The sequence below is a fragment of the Engraulis encrasicolus genome, chromosome 14, assembly GCF_034702125.1.
Source record: "Engraulis encrasicolus isolate BLACKSEA-1 chromosome 14, IST_EnEncr_1.0, whole genome shotgun sequence".
Lineage (NCBI taxonomy): Eukaryota > Metazoa > Chordata > Actinopteri > Clupeiformes > Engraulidae > Engraulis > Engraulis encrasicolus.
Genome location: NC_085870.1, coordinates 34,121,482 through 34,134,651, shown reverse-complemented (window position 1 = coordinate 34,134,651; position 13,170 = coordinate 34,121,482). Strand labels below are relative to the sequence as shown.

The following is a 13,170-nucleotide window of genomic DNA, read 5'->3' as shown; positions in this document are numbered from 1 at the left end:
TTTATTCTCTTCTCTCCAGCAGACACACTGTGGATCAGCGTTTCATGAAAATACTGGCCTACCACGAGTATGATGATAACTACGGTGCTCATCAACCTCGCTGTTTAAAAACAAGTTCGCGCTCGCCGCATCTGGATATGAGATTTTTTTTTCTTTTAAGTTTTACACAAATATATGTCACTTCCGCTGTACTCGGTTCGCCATTTTGGACAGGCTTGGCCCGAGCCATGATGAGGAATGGTCTCGTTATAGGAAAACTTGCCGTTTATGATGCTTCGTCGTTGTGTAATTGATTTGAGGATATTCTCACTAATGTAGAACAACACACTGCATCGCGTAGGCCAGCGCACACCCCAACAACTGGGCACATTTCATTTACTGAAACACATGGCACAGATCATCAGGATGAGTTGCATAGCCCCACCGGCAGCCGAGTTTAGACGAAGGACAACTGCAGCACCGGGTTGGACACAATAAACGGGAGTCGATTTCCTCTGTCCTGCGGGTTTGGATGGAGTAACGTACAGTATCCGAGGGGTGAACTATTTGATGTCCCGAAAGAAAGAGAGGTACATACTAGCAAGGCTTTTTCCTGTACGCAACATAAAGGATTGCCTGTTTTCGGTGTTCAACCGCTTGACTACTGTAAACACCATCTAAACTAAGATAGCCCGCGAGATACAATTGTTATGGCCATCAGGGGCACGAGGTGAAAGTTTAATGTGCGATTAGTTAATGTTCTATTGGACTGGGGATGTTCTACTGATGTGGATGCCTTGCTGGTTTCAATTTGTTACTCCGAGTAAGAACAATCAGATCGGATGTATAGATTGAGACCTAGCCAAGCAGCTAGCGAAAGCTGGCCTGTTGTAGCTTCAATAGCAAGTCTAACGTTATACGCAGTGGCATACCCATTGCTATCCAAGACGTATGGCTAGTCAATTAGCCAGTGCTCGCTAGCTACTAGCCATCGATAGCCGTTTTCCCTTTTGTTGCTGAGAAATATTGTTAGCTGAAGTGTGTTGGCTAGCCATTTCCTTAGCCAACTGGCCTGCCGTTCATTGCATTCCCCATCTTTTGGATCTTCAATAATGTAGTGAGCTAGCTCCAGTTAGCCTGGTTTGCTATCTGTGAACTAAGTAGCGGATAAGAGAAGTAACAGTTCGTGATTACTCTTTGAAAAGCGCGGCTTTATTACGATTTCCCTGATAGTCGCAGTAAATTGGGCTATGCCCACCATATCCGGATTGCTATTCTACGTTCATTACTCCCAAACAACCTAGGATTTTAAGTTCACGACTTTCTGGCGGGAGCAAACACGACTAGCTTACAAGAAAGCCTGATTCATAATGGCCCTCCTTGATGCCTGTGTGACAGTGCTAGAACTACTGCCCCGAGTTTGTTCGGACAGTGCATAGAAATAAAATATCAACCAGGCCATATCCTGTAACATAAGCACCCACTAGTTGTAACTGAGATGTTTACTTACTCCTTGCATTGCACGTTGAATAACATTCCCCTTATCTTTTCTGTCCAGCAAAGATGTTTCAGCTACCTGTGAACAACCTCACCAGAATACGAAAGGCGAGGAAGTCTGTTAAAAAAGTACTCGTCGACATTGGCTTGGAGTATTGCAAGGAACATGTTGAGGTATTTATTTGTATTTCATACTTACTTGGTTTGGAGTGGAAAATACAATAGAAATACTTGTTTTGGTTAAACCATGTGTACAGAAACTCGAAATTGAGATTCTCCAGTTACGTCTGTAGCTTTAATGCGAAATTCTGATTTTGTGTATCATCATCTAATGTTTTTGTGTTCTGATCCCTGCTACTTTTATATGGTGCATAGGATTTCAAAGAGTTTGGTCCAGATGACCATTATGTGAAGAGTCTTTGCTGGGAAGATGTCTGTCTGTGGTATCCACAAAGATCACAGGTACGAAATTAATTCATTCTTTTCTGACTACATTAATACATTTGCAAATGGCCTGTCATTGTCACACGTTCATACAAGCCAATAACAAGCGTCTTTTCTCTGTTTTCTTTTTTGTTTTTGTTTTTGTGGTGCTTTACAGGACTACAGGTCAAAGCAGTTCTGCTGCTCCGAGTGTCCTTTCGCTTCCAAATACTTCTCGGGGTACAAGAACCACTTCCGCAATGTGCATAGACAGGACTATGAGAAGCACATCCTCCTCAACTGCCCGTACTGCATGTACAGTGGCAACAAGAGGTCGCTGGAGACGCACGTGCGGCTCTTCCACGCGTCCAACAATGCGTTCCGTCAAAACATGACGGCCAACCAGGCCAACATGATGGCCATGAAAGACGGCTCGCTCCAGGCAGTGTACTTCTGCAAGTCGTGCACCTTCCAGGATCCCCTGTACAACGTGGTGCGCCGGCACATCTACCGGGAGCACTTCCAGCACGTGGCCAAAGCTTACGTCGACAAGGCAGACTCCTCGGATAGCAAGTCTGGTGCGGACGGCTCCGCCTCTGCTGGTGCTGGTGGTACTGGTGGTGCTGCTGGAGGTGCAAGTGGGGGCGTGAATGGCATCCAGTGTAAGATATGCCAGTTCGCGCCGCGCTCTTACGAAGCACTGGTGCAACACGTAGTGGAGTTCCACGAGAAGATCGGGTACCAGGTCACCGCGTTGATCGGGCACACAAACATCCCAGTGTCCAGGCCCTCATATCAGCCCGTGTCGAGGGGAGGCGTGATGACTTCTGGAGGCTGGCGACCACAGACTTCTCAGCAGATGAACCGCGGCATGATCCCGCCCAAGGGTATCCCCGTCTTGGATCACTTGAAGCAGAATACCATAGGCTACAAGCTTCCCATGGGGCAACCTATACGTCTGGGCCCTGCAGACAGCGCAAAACTGCTGGCGGCGTGCGACCCCATCCCTGTCAAGAAGCCTCACAACGTGTGCACCTCGCAAACCCAGAAGTGGAAGATCTGCACGGTGTGCAGTCAGCTGTTCCCAGAGAGCGCGTACAGTGCCCATTTCGAGAAGGAGCACCAGGCCGAGAAGGTGCGCGTGATGGCTAAGTACATCATGAAGATCCACAACTTCACGAGCAAGTGTCTGTACTGCAACCGCTACTTGCCCACAGACACACTACTGAGCCATTTGCTGGTTCACGGGCTCTCCTGTCCACTTTGTTACACAACGTTCAACGAAGTCGAGAAAATAGTGGCGCACAAACGGCAGTGTTGCCCCGAGGAGACAAAGACTGCGCCTGGCGAATCTCCGCTAACCTTTGACCTCACTGTTGCGCTGGGCAAGCCCAAGAACATCCAGCTGATCGTTACTACCTACAACATGAAGGACGCCTCCGAGCCATCCTCCACTAAGGCCCAGTCCTTCTCCTCTGAGCCGGCTCCCAGGAAGGTTCACGTCAAAATCCCTGACAGCCACGATCCGCCGCCCCCAAAGGTGCCGCCCGCGAGCCTCGCGCCCAAGATGGAGGTAGGGAAGACCCTGTGCCCCCTCTGCTTCTCCATCCTCAAGGGTCCCATATCCGAGGCGCTGTCCGGACACCTGCGGGAGCGCCACCAGGTGATCCAGACCATGCATCCTGTGGAGAAGAAAATGACCTACAAGTGCATCCATTGTCTGGGGGTGTACACGAGCACCATGACTGCCTCTACCATCACCCTGCACCTGGTGCACTGCCGTGGCGTCGCCCAGTCTCAGGGGGGCTCGGCCAGGCCTAGCACCGCCAGGGCAGGCCAGGGTGGCAAGACCGTGGCCACCCTGCGCTCCCCGGGAATAGGCACCCTGAAGCGTGAGCTGCCCCCGCCAGACAGCATGGACGCCAAGAGAAGGAAAATGGTGGACCACACCCGGTTCTACCCAACCGTGTTTGTGGAGAAGCCCGAAGAGCCGGTGGTGCTGGCGCTGGACCCAAAAGGCCATGCGGAGAAGACCTACGAGGCTCGCAAGGCGTTCCTGACTGCCTACTTCAACAGCCGTCCGTACCCGTCACAGCGCGAGGTGGAGAAGTTGGCCGCTAGCCTCTGGCTGTGGAAGTCCGACGTCTCCAGCCACTTTGCCAACCGCCGCCGGTCGTGCGAGCGCGACTTCGTCACCAGGAAGGCCGTCGTTTTGCTCGGCTTCAACATGCGCGCCTGCAACCGGGTCAAGCATGAGATGGAGTTCGACCCAGCGTTCCACTTCCAGAGCTTCGACGACGATGAAAGGCGGGTCTCGAAGCTCACCAAGTCCCGTCTGAAGGATGTTGGAGGCTATCAACACAGTGAGAATGCCAAAGCAGCCCAGCAGACTGCCATCCGGCAGCCTGTGATCGCAGCAGGACAGGGTAGTCTAACCAAGCCGAGCAACAGTGCCTTCCCGCCCAAACCTGGCTCTTATCAAGAACCCATTAACATATCGGACAGTGACTCTGACGTAGAAGAGACGTCCAGCTACACCGTGCCCTACGAGCGACCTCATACCGTGTTGGCGAGGGGAATGGGCCCCCACGCGGGCCAGCAGCCAGTGTTTCTCTCTCAGGGGAGGCGAACCCGGGCGCAGGAGAACAACTCCAGCTCTTCCTCTTCGCATGCCTCGGCCGGCCTCCTGGACGGCGCAGCCTCCATGGGCCACTCGGCCCGAGACGCCGGCAAGAGCCTGGACGGCTCGCTGTCGGTGTCCAGCCCGGAGGACGAGCCGTGGGCTCACGGGAGCGTGGCCCTGGACGACAGCAGCTACAGGCCGGCCGGCCTCTTTGAGGGACAGGGGAAGGAGGTGGGGTTGGTGGGCAGGTGAGCAACGAGGTGAGACTGGGTGAGGTGAGGTGAGGGCGAGGCGACCATCCTACCCGACTGCTGCCAATCTCCATGCCCCTCCTCCACGCAGGAGAGAAGACAGACCTCTGACTCTGACTGATTGACTGAAACGAGAACCTTGACCTTTTGTTTATGGCTATTTTAGAGGAAATGGTTACACAGAGAAGATATGGCTAATTCAAAAAGAAAGAAAGAACGAAAGAAAAAGACAAAAACTTTCAAATTACATTTGATTCACCTCTGGTAATACAGGCGTGCTGAAAAGTATACATTATGGCAACTGGGAGAAAAAAAATATGCATTTTAGATGGTAGACTCCATCACTCCAGTGGTGTTGAAGTGTATCACCGGCAGTGATGAAAACATGGCTGCTGGAAGTACTGTTTGGATTTGTCTGAGATGTTCATGGACCTCTATTTTCCCAAATTGTATAATTTAACTGTCTCTTGTGTATATTTTATATGCATTTCCCTCTATTTAATCACGTTCTTAACAAGTAGTTGCTAAAATCATGGAAAGAAATTGGTTTTCTTCTCTTTTTTTTTTCTTTTACAATTTTGTCAAAAAGGCAATCGTAGCCTAAAACTCAGTAACTAAAATGTTTTGACATACAGACAGTAACCTTTCAGCTTATAGAAGCTAATTTCAAGCATTTGATATCTTTCTGATTTTTTTTCCTATTTATTTTCTTTTGGCATTCTTCCTGGCTTCAGACCATTCCCTCACACAAAGAACATCCCCACCACCACCCCACATCCCTCAGATGGCTACGCTCCAAATGTGAACGGGCTTGTTAGACGTAAAGACCTCAGTTTAGTTCTAAAGGGTGCAGGTTGGGAGATCAGGCAGTGTTGACGTGAAAGTTGATGTGTGCAAGTGTGTGTGTGAGAGAGTATGCTCTGTCAGCTCCTGCTTTTATTTCAAGTGCTTTGATTAATAAGATGCTTAGGATAATAATAATTGGAGGACGTTTTTTTGTAACAGAAGACAACATCCCTCTTGAGCTAAATCTACCTGTGCAGGCTTGAACATTTTGTTTTCTGAAAAGGGCACAAAACAAAGGTCTGGTGATGGCTGTTGTCCCTGGGAGGATGACATTATTCTACTAGTGATAAGGGTCTTAACTTGCATGATGTGGGCACCGTAGATTTAGCCTCTTTTAAAGACATTTTCCCCCCTCATTTATCGATGGCAGTCCTGGAGAAATGGCTATTGCCAGAATTGCAAATACTTTTTGAACGCATATAAATGAGACGTTTTATCTGGTCAGATTTGTTACCCCACAAAGATTAGATGAAAGCTTAAAATAATGTGTGATTCTTGGGAACTCTACATTTGTCAGCATTTTCTTTCATGATCGTTGGGATTTGCTTAAAAATTAATACAGTGTTTATTAATAACTGTCTTATTGTGCTATAAAACCCCACAAGTGTTTTTGTATTTTTATATATGACGAGGGAGGGGGGATCAGATTATTCTGTAATCATTCAGAGACAGATGCCCATGTTTATTGTTTTCTTTTTTCCCCCCTTTTTCTTCATTTCGTTTTTCTTTTGGAATGTAAGGGTTCGTGTAAGGCTCTCGGAAATGTATGTGTTGAAAGTCATGATCATTATTCACTGTCTGAATGCTAGGTATTTGTCCTCTGTGTGACTAATGTGTAGCATCTTTTTGTTAAATTATGTAGTTATTTTGAACAAACTCCTTTTGGAAAAAAAATAAAATAAAAAGAGAACTTTTTTGTTGAGACACCCCTAGATAACCACTCAGTGTAAACTTGCATAGCAATGAGTCGTTTGTGATCAATAATCCCCCAATACAGGTCTCTGTGTAGTTAATCGGTCAGACGAAAACAAATGTTTATGAAGTGTTGATGAGCACCAGCTGAACGCTCTGGCCTTCATGCATATTAGGGAATGCTGGGCTAAGTTGGTAATGTTAAAGGCTGTCTTGGAAAAGAATGGAGGTAACACCGTCTTGGTATTTAGTTCTAATTTAGCTATAACTTATTTTTTGACACAAGATTGGCAGATTTTGTATTTTTACACAGAATCAATATTGTACTATTACGCCTCCAAGAATCGATCATTTTGTAGTTGGCAGGCTGCCTTTCTAATTGTCTGAAAATGGACCAATATAAGCTCCCTATCTGCACTTGCATATGTATGTATGGTATAGTTTTGTAGTGGGCTATGTGGGGCAGCCATCGCTCAATGGTTAGGGTGCTGGCCTTTTGATCAGAGATTTGCATGGTTCAAAGCCCTCCCCCCTTACCAGCACCTTCATCCATTGCTGAAGTGCCCTTGAGCAAGGCACCTCACCCCACATTGCTCCAAGTTGCTTTGGTTTTTTTTTTAAAGCGTCACCTAATTGTAATGAAATGTAATGTAGAAAGTATACTGACATGGAAGTGAACTGATGACTTGGTTCACATGACGCAGTGGGCCCAACTTAAATGAGTTCCTGCAGTCCTCACCTTTTTCTTGTGGCCTGGTGCTTTGCTGACTGCTTAATAGAGGTGTGTCATTCATGAACGAGCCGGTTATTTTGAACGGCTCCCTGAAGTGAACGATGGGAACCGGATCACAGCTGGGGGAGCCACTCGACCGTTATTTCGTTCATTTTTCATTCATTTTAAGCACGTGACCTTGACCAGAGTAATTCAATTTTGGAAAAAACACAATTGTTTGCCTCAAAGAAAGGCAAAAACGGTCTTTAGAAGCAGGAGAATAATCAGTTGTTGTTTGGACAAAATTACCTTGAGGTGGAGTCAAAATACTACATTCTTAACACTGAATAAATAATTTAAAAAAGAGCCAAAAGAGCCAGTTTTTTTAACGGCTCTTTGAAAGGAACGGGGGGGCTTTTCCCCATTCAACATCCTAATTGCAAAATGAGAAAATGACCATTAAATTGTGCCTTTGTGCGATATTCTATAAAACTTTTGATATCAATGACACCTTGCCTCCCATCACAAGGCCACAAGCAAAATGATAGGATGGAAGCTACTACATTGAGTAGACATAATGAACATAATGTTGTTCAGTTCACTCCCTATGAGGAGCAGGGACTCACCTAGCCAGGCCGAGCCCTCGTAGTGATGCAACACCTTCAGCTTTGCTACCAGTCAGGCCAGGAGCAATACAAATATTGTTTCTGAGCTCCAGAAAAATCAGGAACTCCTCCCACTTTGTTGGGAAGCAAACAACCAGTGTCAAACCAAGGGAAGTGGATCAACCATATCGTTTGGGAAATGTCAACTGTTATGCTCTTGGTCAGACCAAGTCTCTAAGAAATTTGAAAGTCGATGACAATCAGGCTAGGACTCGCCCCACTCTGCGTCGGGATTGGTATGATCTTGCTTTTCACCAGTAGGGGGTGGTCTTTTCACATAAGTGAAAACACCCTTCTCTTTCTCACCATTTTACCCAAGATGTTTTTTCTCGAAGGGTACGCAGAGGGCGCTGAACGCGCACATTTGAAGAGGGGCAGGAAGGGGAGAGCACAACCGCTTACTCAGCAATCTTGCTCTTCCTAGGAGTATGAAGTAGGCCTAAATGTGATGATAAACAGCTTTTGTAGAGAACATGGCGTAATTGGTCTCTCAGTAGTCATAATAATGATTGATATGCAATGTCATAATGTCTTAACTTGTCTCAGTCTCATTAAGACCAAATGGGCCTATCCAAGTCGTCGCATACTGACTATAATGTTGTTAATGGCAAGTTTTTAAAGAACACCAAATTGCTGCGTATCAATTGACAGGCAAATTGCATAAACCTTTGCAACTAAACAACTGGCTGCAATGTGAGTACCTCAGTTTAAAGACAGCCTCCTCTGGCAAAGCTGGACATTTCAATAATATTTTTTTGCTTTCAAGCAATGACTCCTTTCATTCAGTGTCTAGAAAAACTAAGCTATATTTCTCCCCTGGACAATCCATGAAAAACCAGTAGGCTATGGTCACACTACTTGTAACTACTACGGTAGGCCTACTACTGACCACAGGCACTTTAAACTGGTTTATAGTTATTTGACCTGTAGTGAAGGGGAGTAGACTTGCCTCATGGGGGGACTTAGACTTTCTGGGGTACTAAACTGGGGCTCTGACCACTACACCAAAGGAAATGAGCAATTGTCATTACATGCATCAAACACATCGTTTTATCAGAAACACTTGCACTTGATTGAACACTGGCATGCGGACATTTTAGTAGGCTAGGTGCTGAAGGGGGGGTTGGAGGGGCTGCCTTACTAGGCTGTAGGCTATTAGGCTACATGCATTTGATCGTGAAGCATTTGTAGATCATAATATTAAGACAGGCCACAGTACAGTACACTGTGACAAACAACTGTCAAAAGAGAACTTTCAAATGGGCATGTTTTTGTCCAGTAGGGCAAAGGGGCAGGTGCTTTAGCACCACCTCGTCCCTATGGATGCACACCTATGTGATTGAACACTTGTCTGACATTTTAATGAGGTGCTACTCACAGATTCAAAAATACAGTTCAAACTAACAAATGATGAGTGAATCCATGCGTGGGGCCATTGTTATCTGAAACAACTGTTGCATTTCACTTATTTGTCCCTTCTCCACTACGTTTGAAATTTGATGCCACTTCTGTGGAAATCCCACGATCCTTATAGGTACTGCATTGTCCTTTTGCTGCAGGCAGAGTCCAGAAGTCCTTTGTTGAGACTAGTCAGGCTAATTGTAAAGGTCCACCTAGCCAACACATAATGTAATAATGAGGACCCAACTCTGGGCCACCTCTCCAGGGCCTGGGACAACTGACCCCCTTGTCCCTCCCCATTGGCTTCACAGCTTTTGGCCCTCAAGACAGACAGATCCTATGCATGGCCGCTAATCTCCAGCTGTCACCCACCGCCATTTCCCCTGTCCCCCTTCCCGCCAGCTTGCCACACCAGGGCAGCAGGGAACCAGGCAGCTCCACACAAACACAGCAACATGGGAATCGCAGAACGCAGTGACAATCTCTCTATCTCTCTCTCTCTCTCTCTCTCTCTCTCTCTCTCTCTCTCTCTCTCTCTAAGAAAGGGAAGAACTGGAGATTTAGACATTAGAGATCATTAGAGACATTAGAACGTGCACATCTGTCAGAAGTGCAGTATTAATCCAATATCGTTAGCCTTCAGTTTTCGGACATTGTTAAGAAAGAAATTTCTTCTCGAATTAAATTCATCTAAGTTTTTGCATTTAGTCCCCTCCATAATGGCACATCAGTTAACAATGTGAGGCCTAAATTGTAATTAAACACTGCCTGCTGGTCCCTGCTTGTGGCACCGAAGGAATCTCTCTCTCTCTCTCTCTCTCTCTCTCTCTCTCTCTCTCTCTCTCTCTCTCTCTCTGTCTCGTGGTTATGAGAAGAGGATTATGAGGAGAAGACTGGCATGATAATGATGCGTGCCATGTCTGAGATTTGCCCCCTCTTTCTCTCCTCCAGATAAGTTTACAGTGACACAGAGCACCAGGGCTGGACTGGGCCCAAAGAAAAGGGCATTTTTTGGGAACCCCCCTTCCAAAAAACAAAAAAAGAAACCAAAACATATTGTAAGCCAGTTTTCTATGAAAATACAAAGACCCAAACAGCACTGACCCCCTGAACACTTTTGGCCCATCGCGAAGTGCCCTGTAGGCCTATGCCAGATTACCAATCCGGGCCTACAGAGTTCTATAGGGATTACTGTTAGTAGTAGTAGCCTATATCCAGAGTCCTCTGAGTCATCCAGAGCTTACCCGTACCCATGTGCTTTCCGTAGGCCTGGCGACCAGGATATACTGTAGTAGTGTCTGTGGGTCAGGCAGGCGAAGCGTTGGCTCAGCCACTAATGAAATTACACGCCGCCGCTGTGCTGTGCCACTGGCCGATGGGGTTTACAGCCTGCTTCTCATTCACCTGATATGTTTCCCATTAGCGGGGCAAGTGCTGTGTGTCAAGACTGGTGTGTATTGGCACACACACACACACAATTGACTAGTAAATAACAGTGAAGAGCAATGGGATGTTGTGTTATTGCAGGGATGTCAAACTCAGGCCCGGGGGACAAATCTGGCCTGTGAAGTCATTTCATTTGGCCCTCGAAATAATTTCAAATGTCTATTACAATTGGCCCACATATGCCATAAATGTATTAAGTGTATTAAGACTTAACATAATTCTTTTGTGTCACAGAAATATGAGTGGGCCCAGACCAGTGAAACAGCTCACACGCATGTGCAACAGAATATGTGCAGACACATTTGACCAGGATGGGAATCTGTTTGTGAAATTTAAATATGGGTATTAATAAGTGTGTGCATGTGCACAATTTTAGTCTGTTTATAAATAAATATTGAGTTTGGCCCACGACTTCGATTGATATTTTGATTTGGGCACTCGGCCCATTTCAGTTTGACACCCCTGTGTTATTGTGAAGAGTACCGTAGAGTAACTGAAGGAATGAAAGTGAGGCAAAGATTATAAATATTGGAATGCACCTATGCGTATACAGTATCTCTTCTTCATATAACTTCAGAGACTACATACTCTTGGTGGCCAGCTAATTACTAAATCATTACACCACCTATTAACTGCCTATCACTTGGCTGGATGAGAATTGTGCACAATAAAAGTTTGAGTTTTACTGTCTAATAGGCTAAATGCATGGAAGGCTACACAAATTTAGCTGTTTTGCAGTAAAGCCAGAGACAGTCTATTGGGAAGAACTAGAAAATCTTTGGTAAGTCATTAAGCTGATTTTAAAACCGATAACCCATTTTATCTATGAAGTACATTACATTTTCCTGGGATAGCCCACCTTCATTTAATAGTTGGTAATTGTTTAGCTGGTTATAATAATCTATTTGTGAGAAACATCTAATGTGCTTTCTTTGACACACCAACAAAGCTGCCCTAATTGCTCAACTTTAACATTTCCGATATCCAACACTACAGTATGCCTATAGTAAATACAGTTTTAACAGTAAATCATTATTAGTTGTATACAGTATATAGGCCGATACACGCTCGTGTACTTTGTTCTTTGCCACTTAAAAAATGTTTTGCCTGAAGCATACAATGACTGGCCAATTTAACCCCTTTGACCAAAGCCAAAGTTACAGTATGTCTCATAAGTGAGTACACCCCTCAGATTTTTAAGTATACATATCTTTTCATAGGACAACATTAAAGAAATTTCACTTTGACACAATGATTAGTGACCTGTTAACAGCATATATAACCGCTTAAATTTGTTAATTCACAAAAAATAAAAAATACAGCCATTAATGCTTGAACATGTACCCACAAAAGTGAGTACAACCCAGATTAAAATCCATCCGGTATCATTCAATGACTGGCTAACTTAAGATGGTAAGTGTTCTGTTCAGAAAAAGTTAGGGATATTTGGCTTTTCACTTCAGTCAGGATTAAGCTGATATAAAATAGACTTGCACAAATCCTCATCCTTAAACTCAACTTCATGCACAGACTCACAGTAGCTGATACTACTTACACTAATTCACTTTCAACCAATATTTTCACGTTCAACTTTTTGTGACCCTGGTATTTTTTAAGGACCTCATTTCATATCATATGAAGGTCATGAAACAAACTGACACACGTACCGGGCCCATGCTCTATGGCACTTCCAGACCTCTCACAACCAGTCAAGCAATGGCAATAGCCCAGGGCCCCCAAGGCCCAACTGAAAGGGGGCCTTGGAAATTACTGGTTATGTACTTGTATTCAAAGGACAACCATGACAACTTTGTGAGTGTGGCAACACCTAAATTCAATGACCAAAATGATGCACAATGATTCTGCGATCAAAATCTCTCCTGAGGGGGCCCTCCCCAATAGCTTGAGGAGAAGAAAAGGTTCCCGTCCCGAGTCCCTCTTTGCCTAGGGCCTCCAAATACCTTGCACTGGCTCTAGCAGGGCTGGGCTGGCTATGAAAAATGGCCCAGGCATAGACTGGCATACACAGGCCACTTTCATACTAGATCTTGACTGGCTGAATCCACTGTCTATATTGCCTAAAGACCAATGGGCCTCCCCACCTAAATTGTGGGCTAATCCCCTGAAAAGCAACCACAACGGTGGCGGCCCACCGGGAAAATGCCCTGTATGCCAGATGACCAGTCCAGCCCTGGGCTCTAGGACCCTGTAGTGTAGTAGTTCTCAACCTCCACCTCATTGGAAGCCTGCCAATGCTCCCTTGATCTCATCATAGTCCTGCCTACACCTCCATAGTATTAAAAAATGAAATAGACTACTGCCCATCATTTGTGCGACCCCCCCCCCCCCAAGTGGGTGTACCTGTGTACCAGGGGGAGTGAGTGATGGTTGATTTTTGCGAGCGCCTGTTTGGCC

At 45.7% G+C, this 13,170-nt stretch overlaps 1 protein-coding gene across 2 annotated transcripts; it reads left to right on the top strand.

The window, feature by feature from the left end:
* Positions 1–43: 43 nt before the first annotated feature.
* On the top strand, positions 44–6,160 carry adnpa (activity-dependent neuroprotector homeobox a). Of its 2 annotated transcripts, none has more exons than XM_063215515.1 (4): positions 44–569; positions 1,543–1,650; positions 1,852–1,938; positions 2,078–6,160. In XM_063215515.1, exons 2-4 carry the CDS (start codon positions 1,543–1,545, stop codon positions 4,772–4,774), a joined length of 2,892 nt encoding a protein of 963 aa, XP_063071585.1. In that variant the 5' UTR covers positions 44–569; the 3' UTR covers positions 4,775–6,160. The 2 variants fall into 2 exon arrangements, with proteins under 2 accessions (XP_063071585.1, XP_063071584.1); XM_063215514.1 differs by having other exon boundaries at positions 1,538–1,650.
* The last annotated feature ends 7,010 nt before the right edge of the window (positions 6,161–13,170 follow it).

Bases quoted from the DNA above. Each gene is read 5' to 3' on its own strand.
- adnpa (XM_063215515.1), top strand. From the start codon at position 1,543: ATGTTTCAGCTACCTGTGAACAACCTCACCAGAATACGAAAGGCGAGG. The intron at 1,651-1,851 runs GTATTTATTTGT...TATGGTGCATAG, and splicing joins ATTGCAAGGAACATGTTGAG to GATTTCAAAGAGTTTGGTCC. The intron at 1,939-2,077 runs GTACGAAATTAA...GGTGCTTTACAG, and splicing joins GGTATCCACAAAGATCACAG to GACTACAGGTCAAAGCAGTT.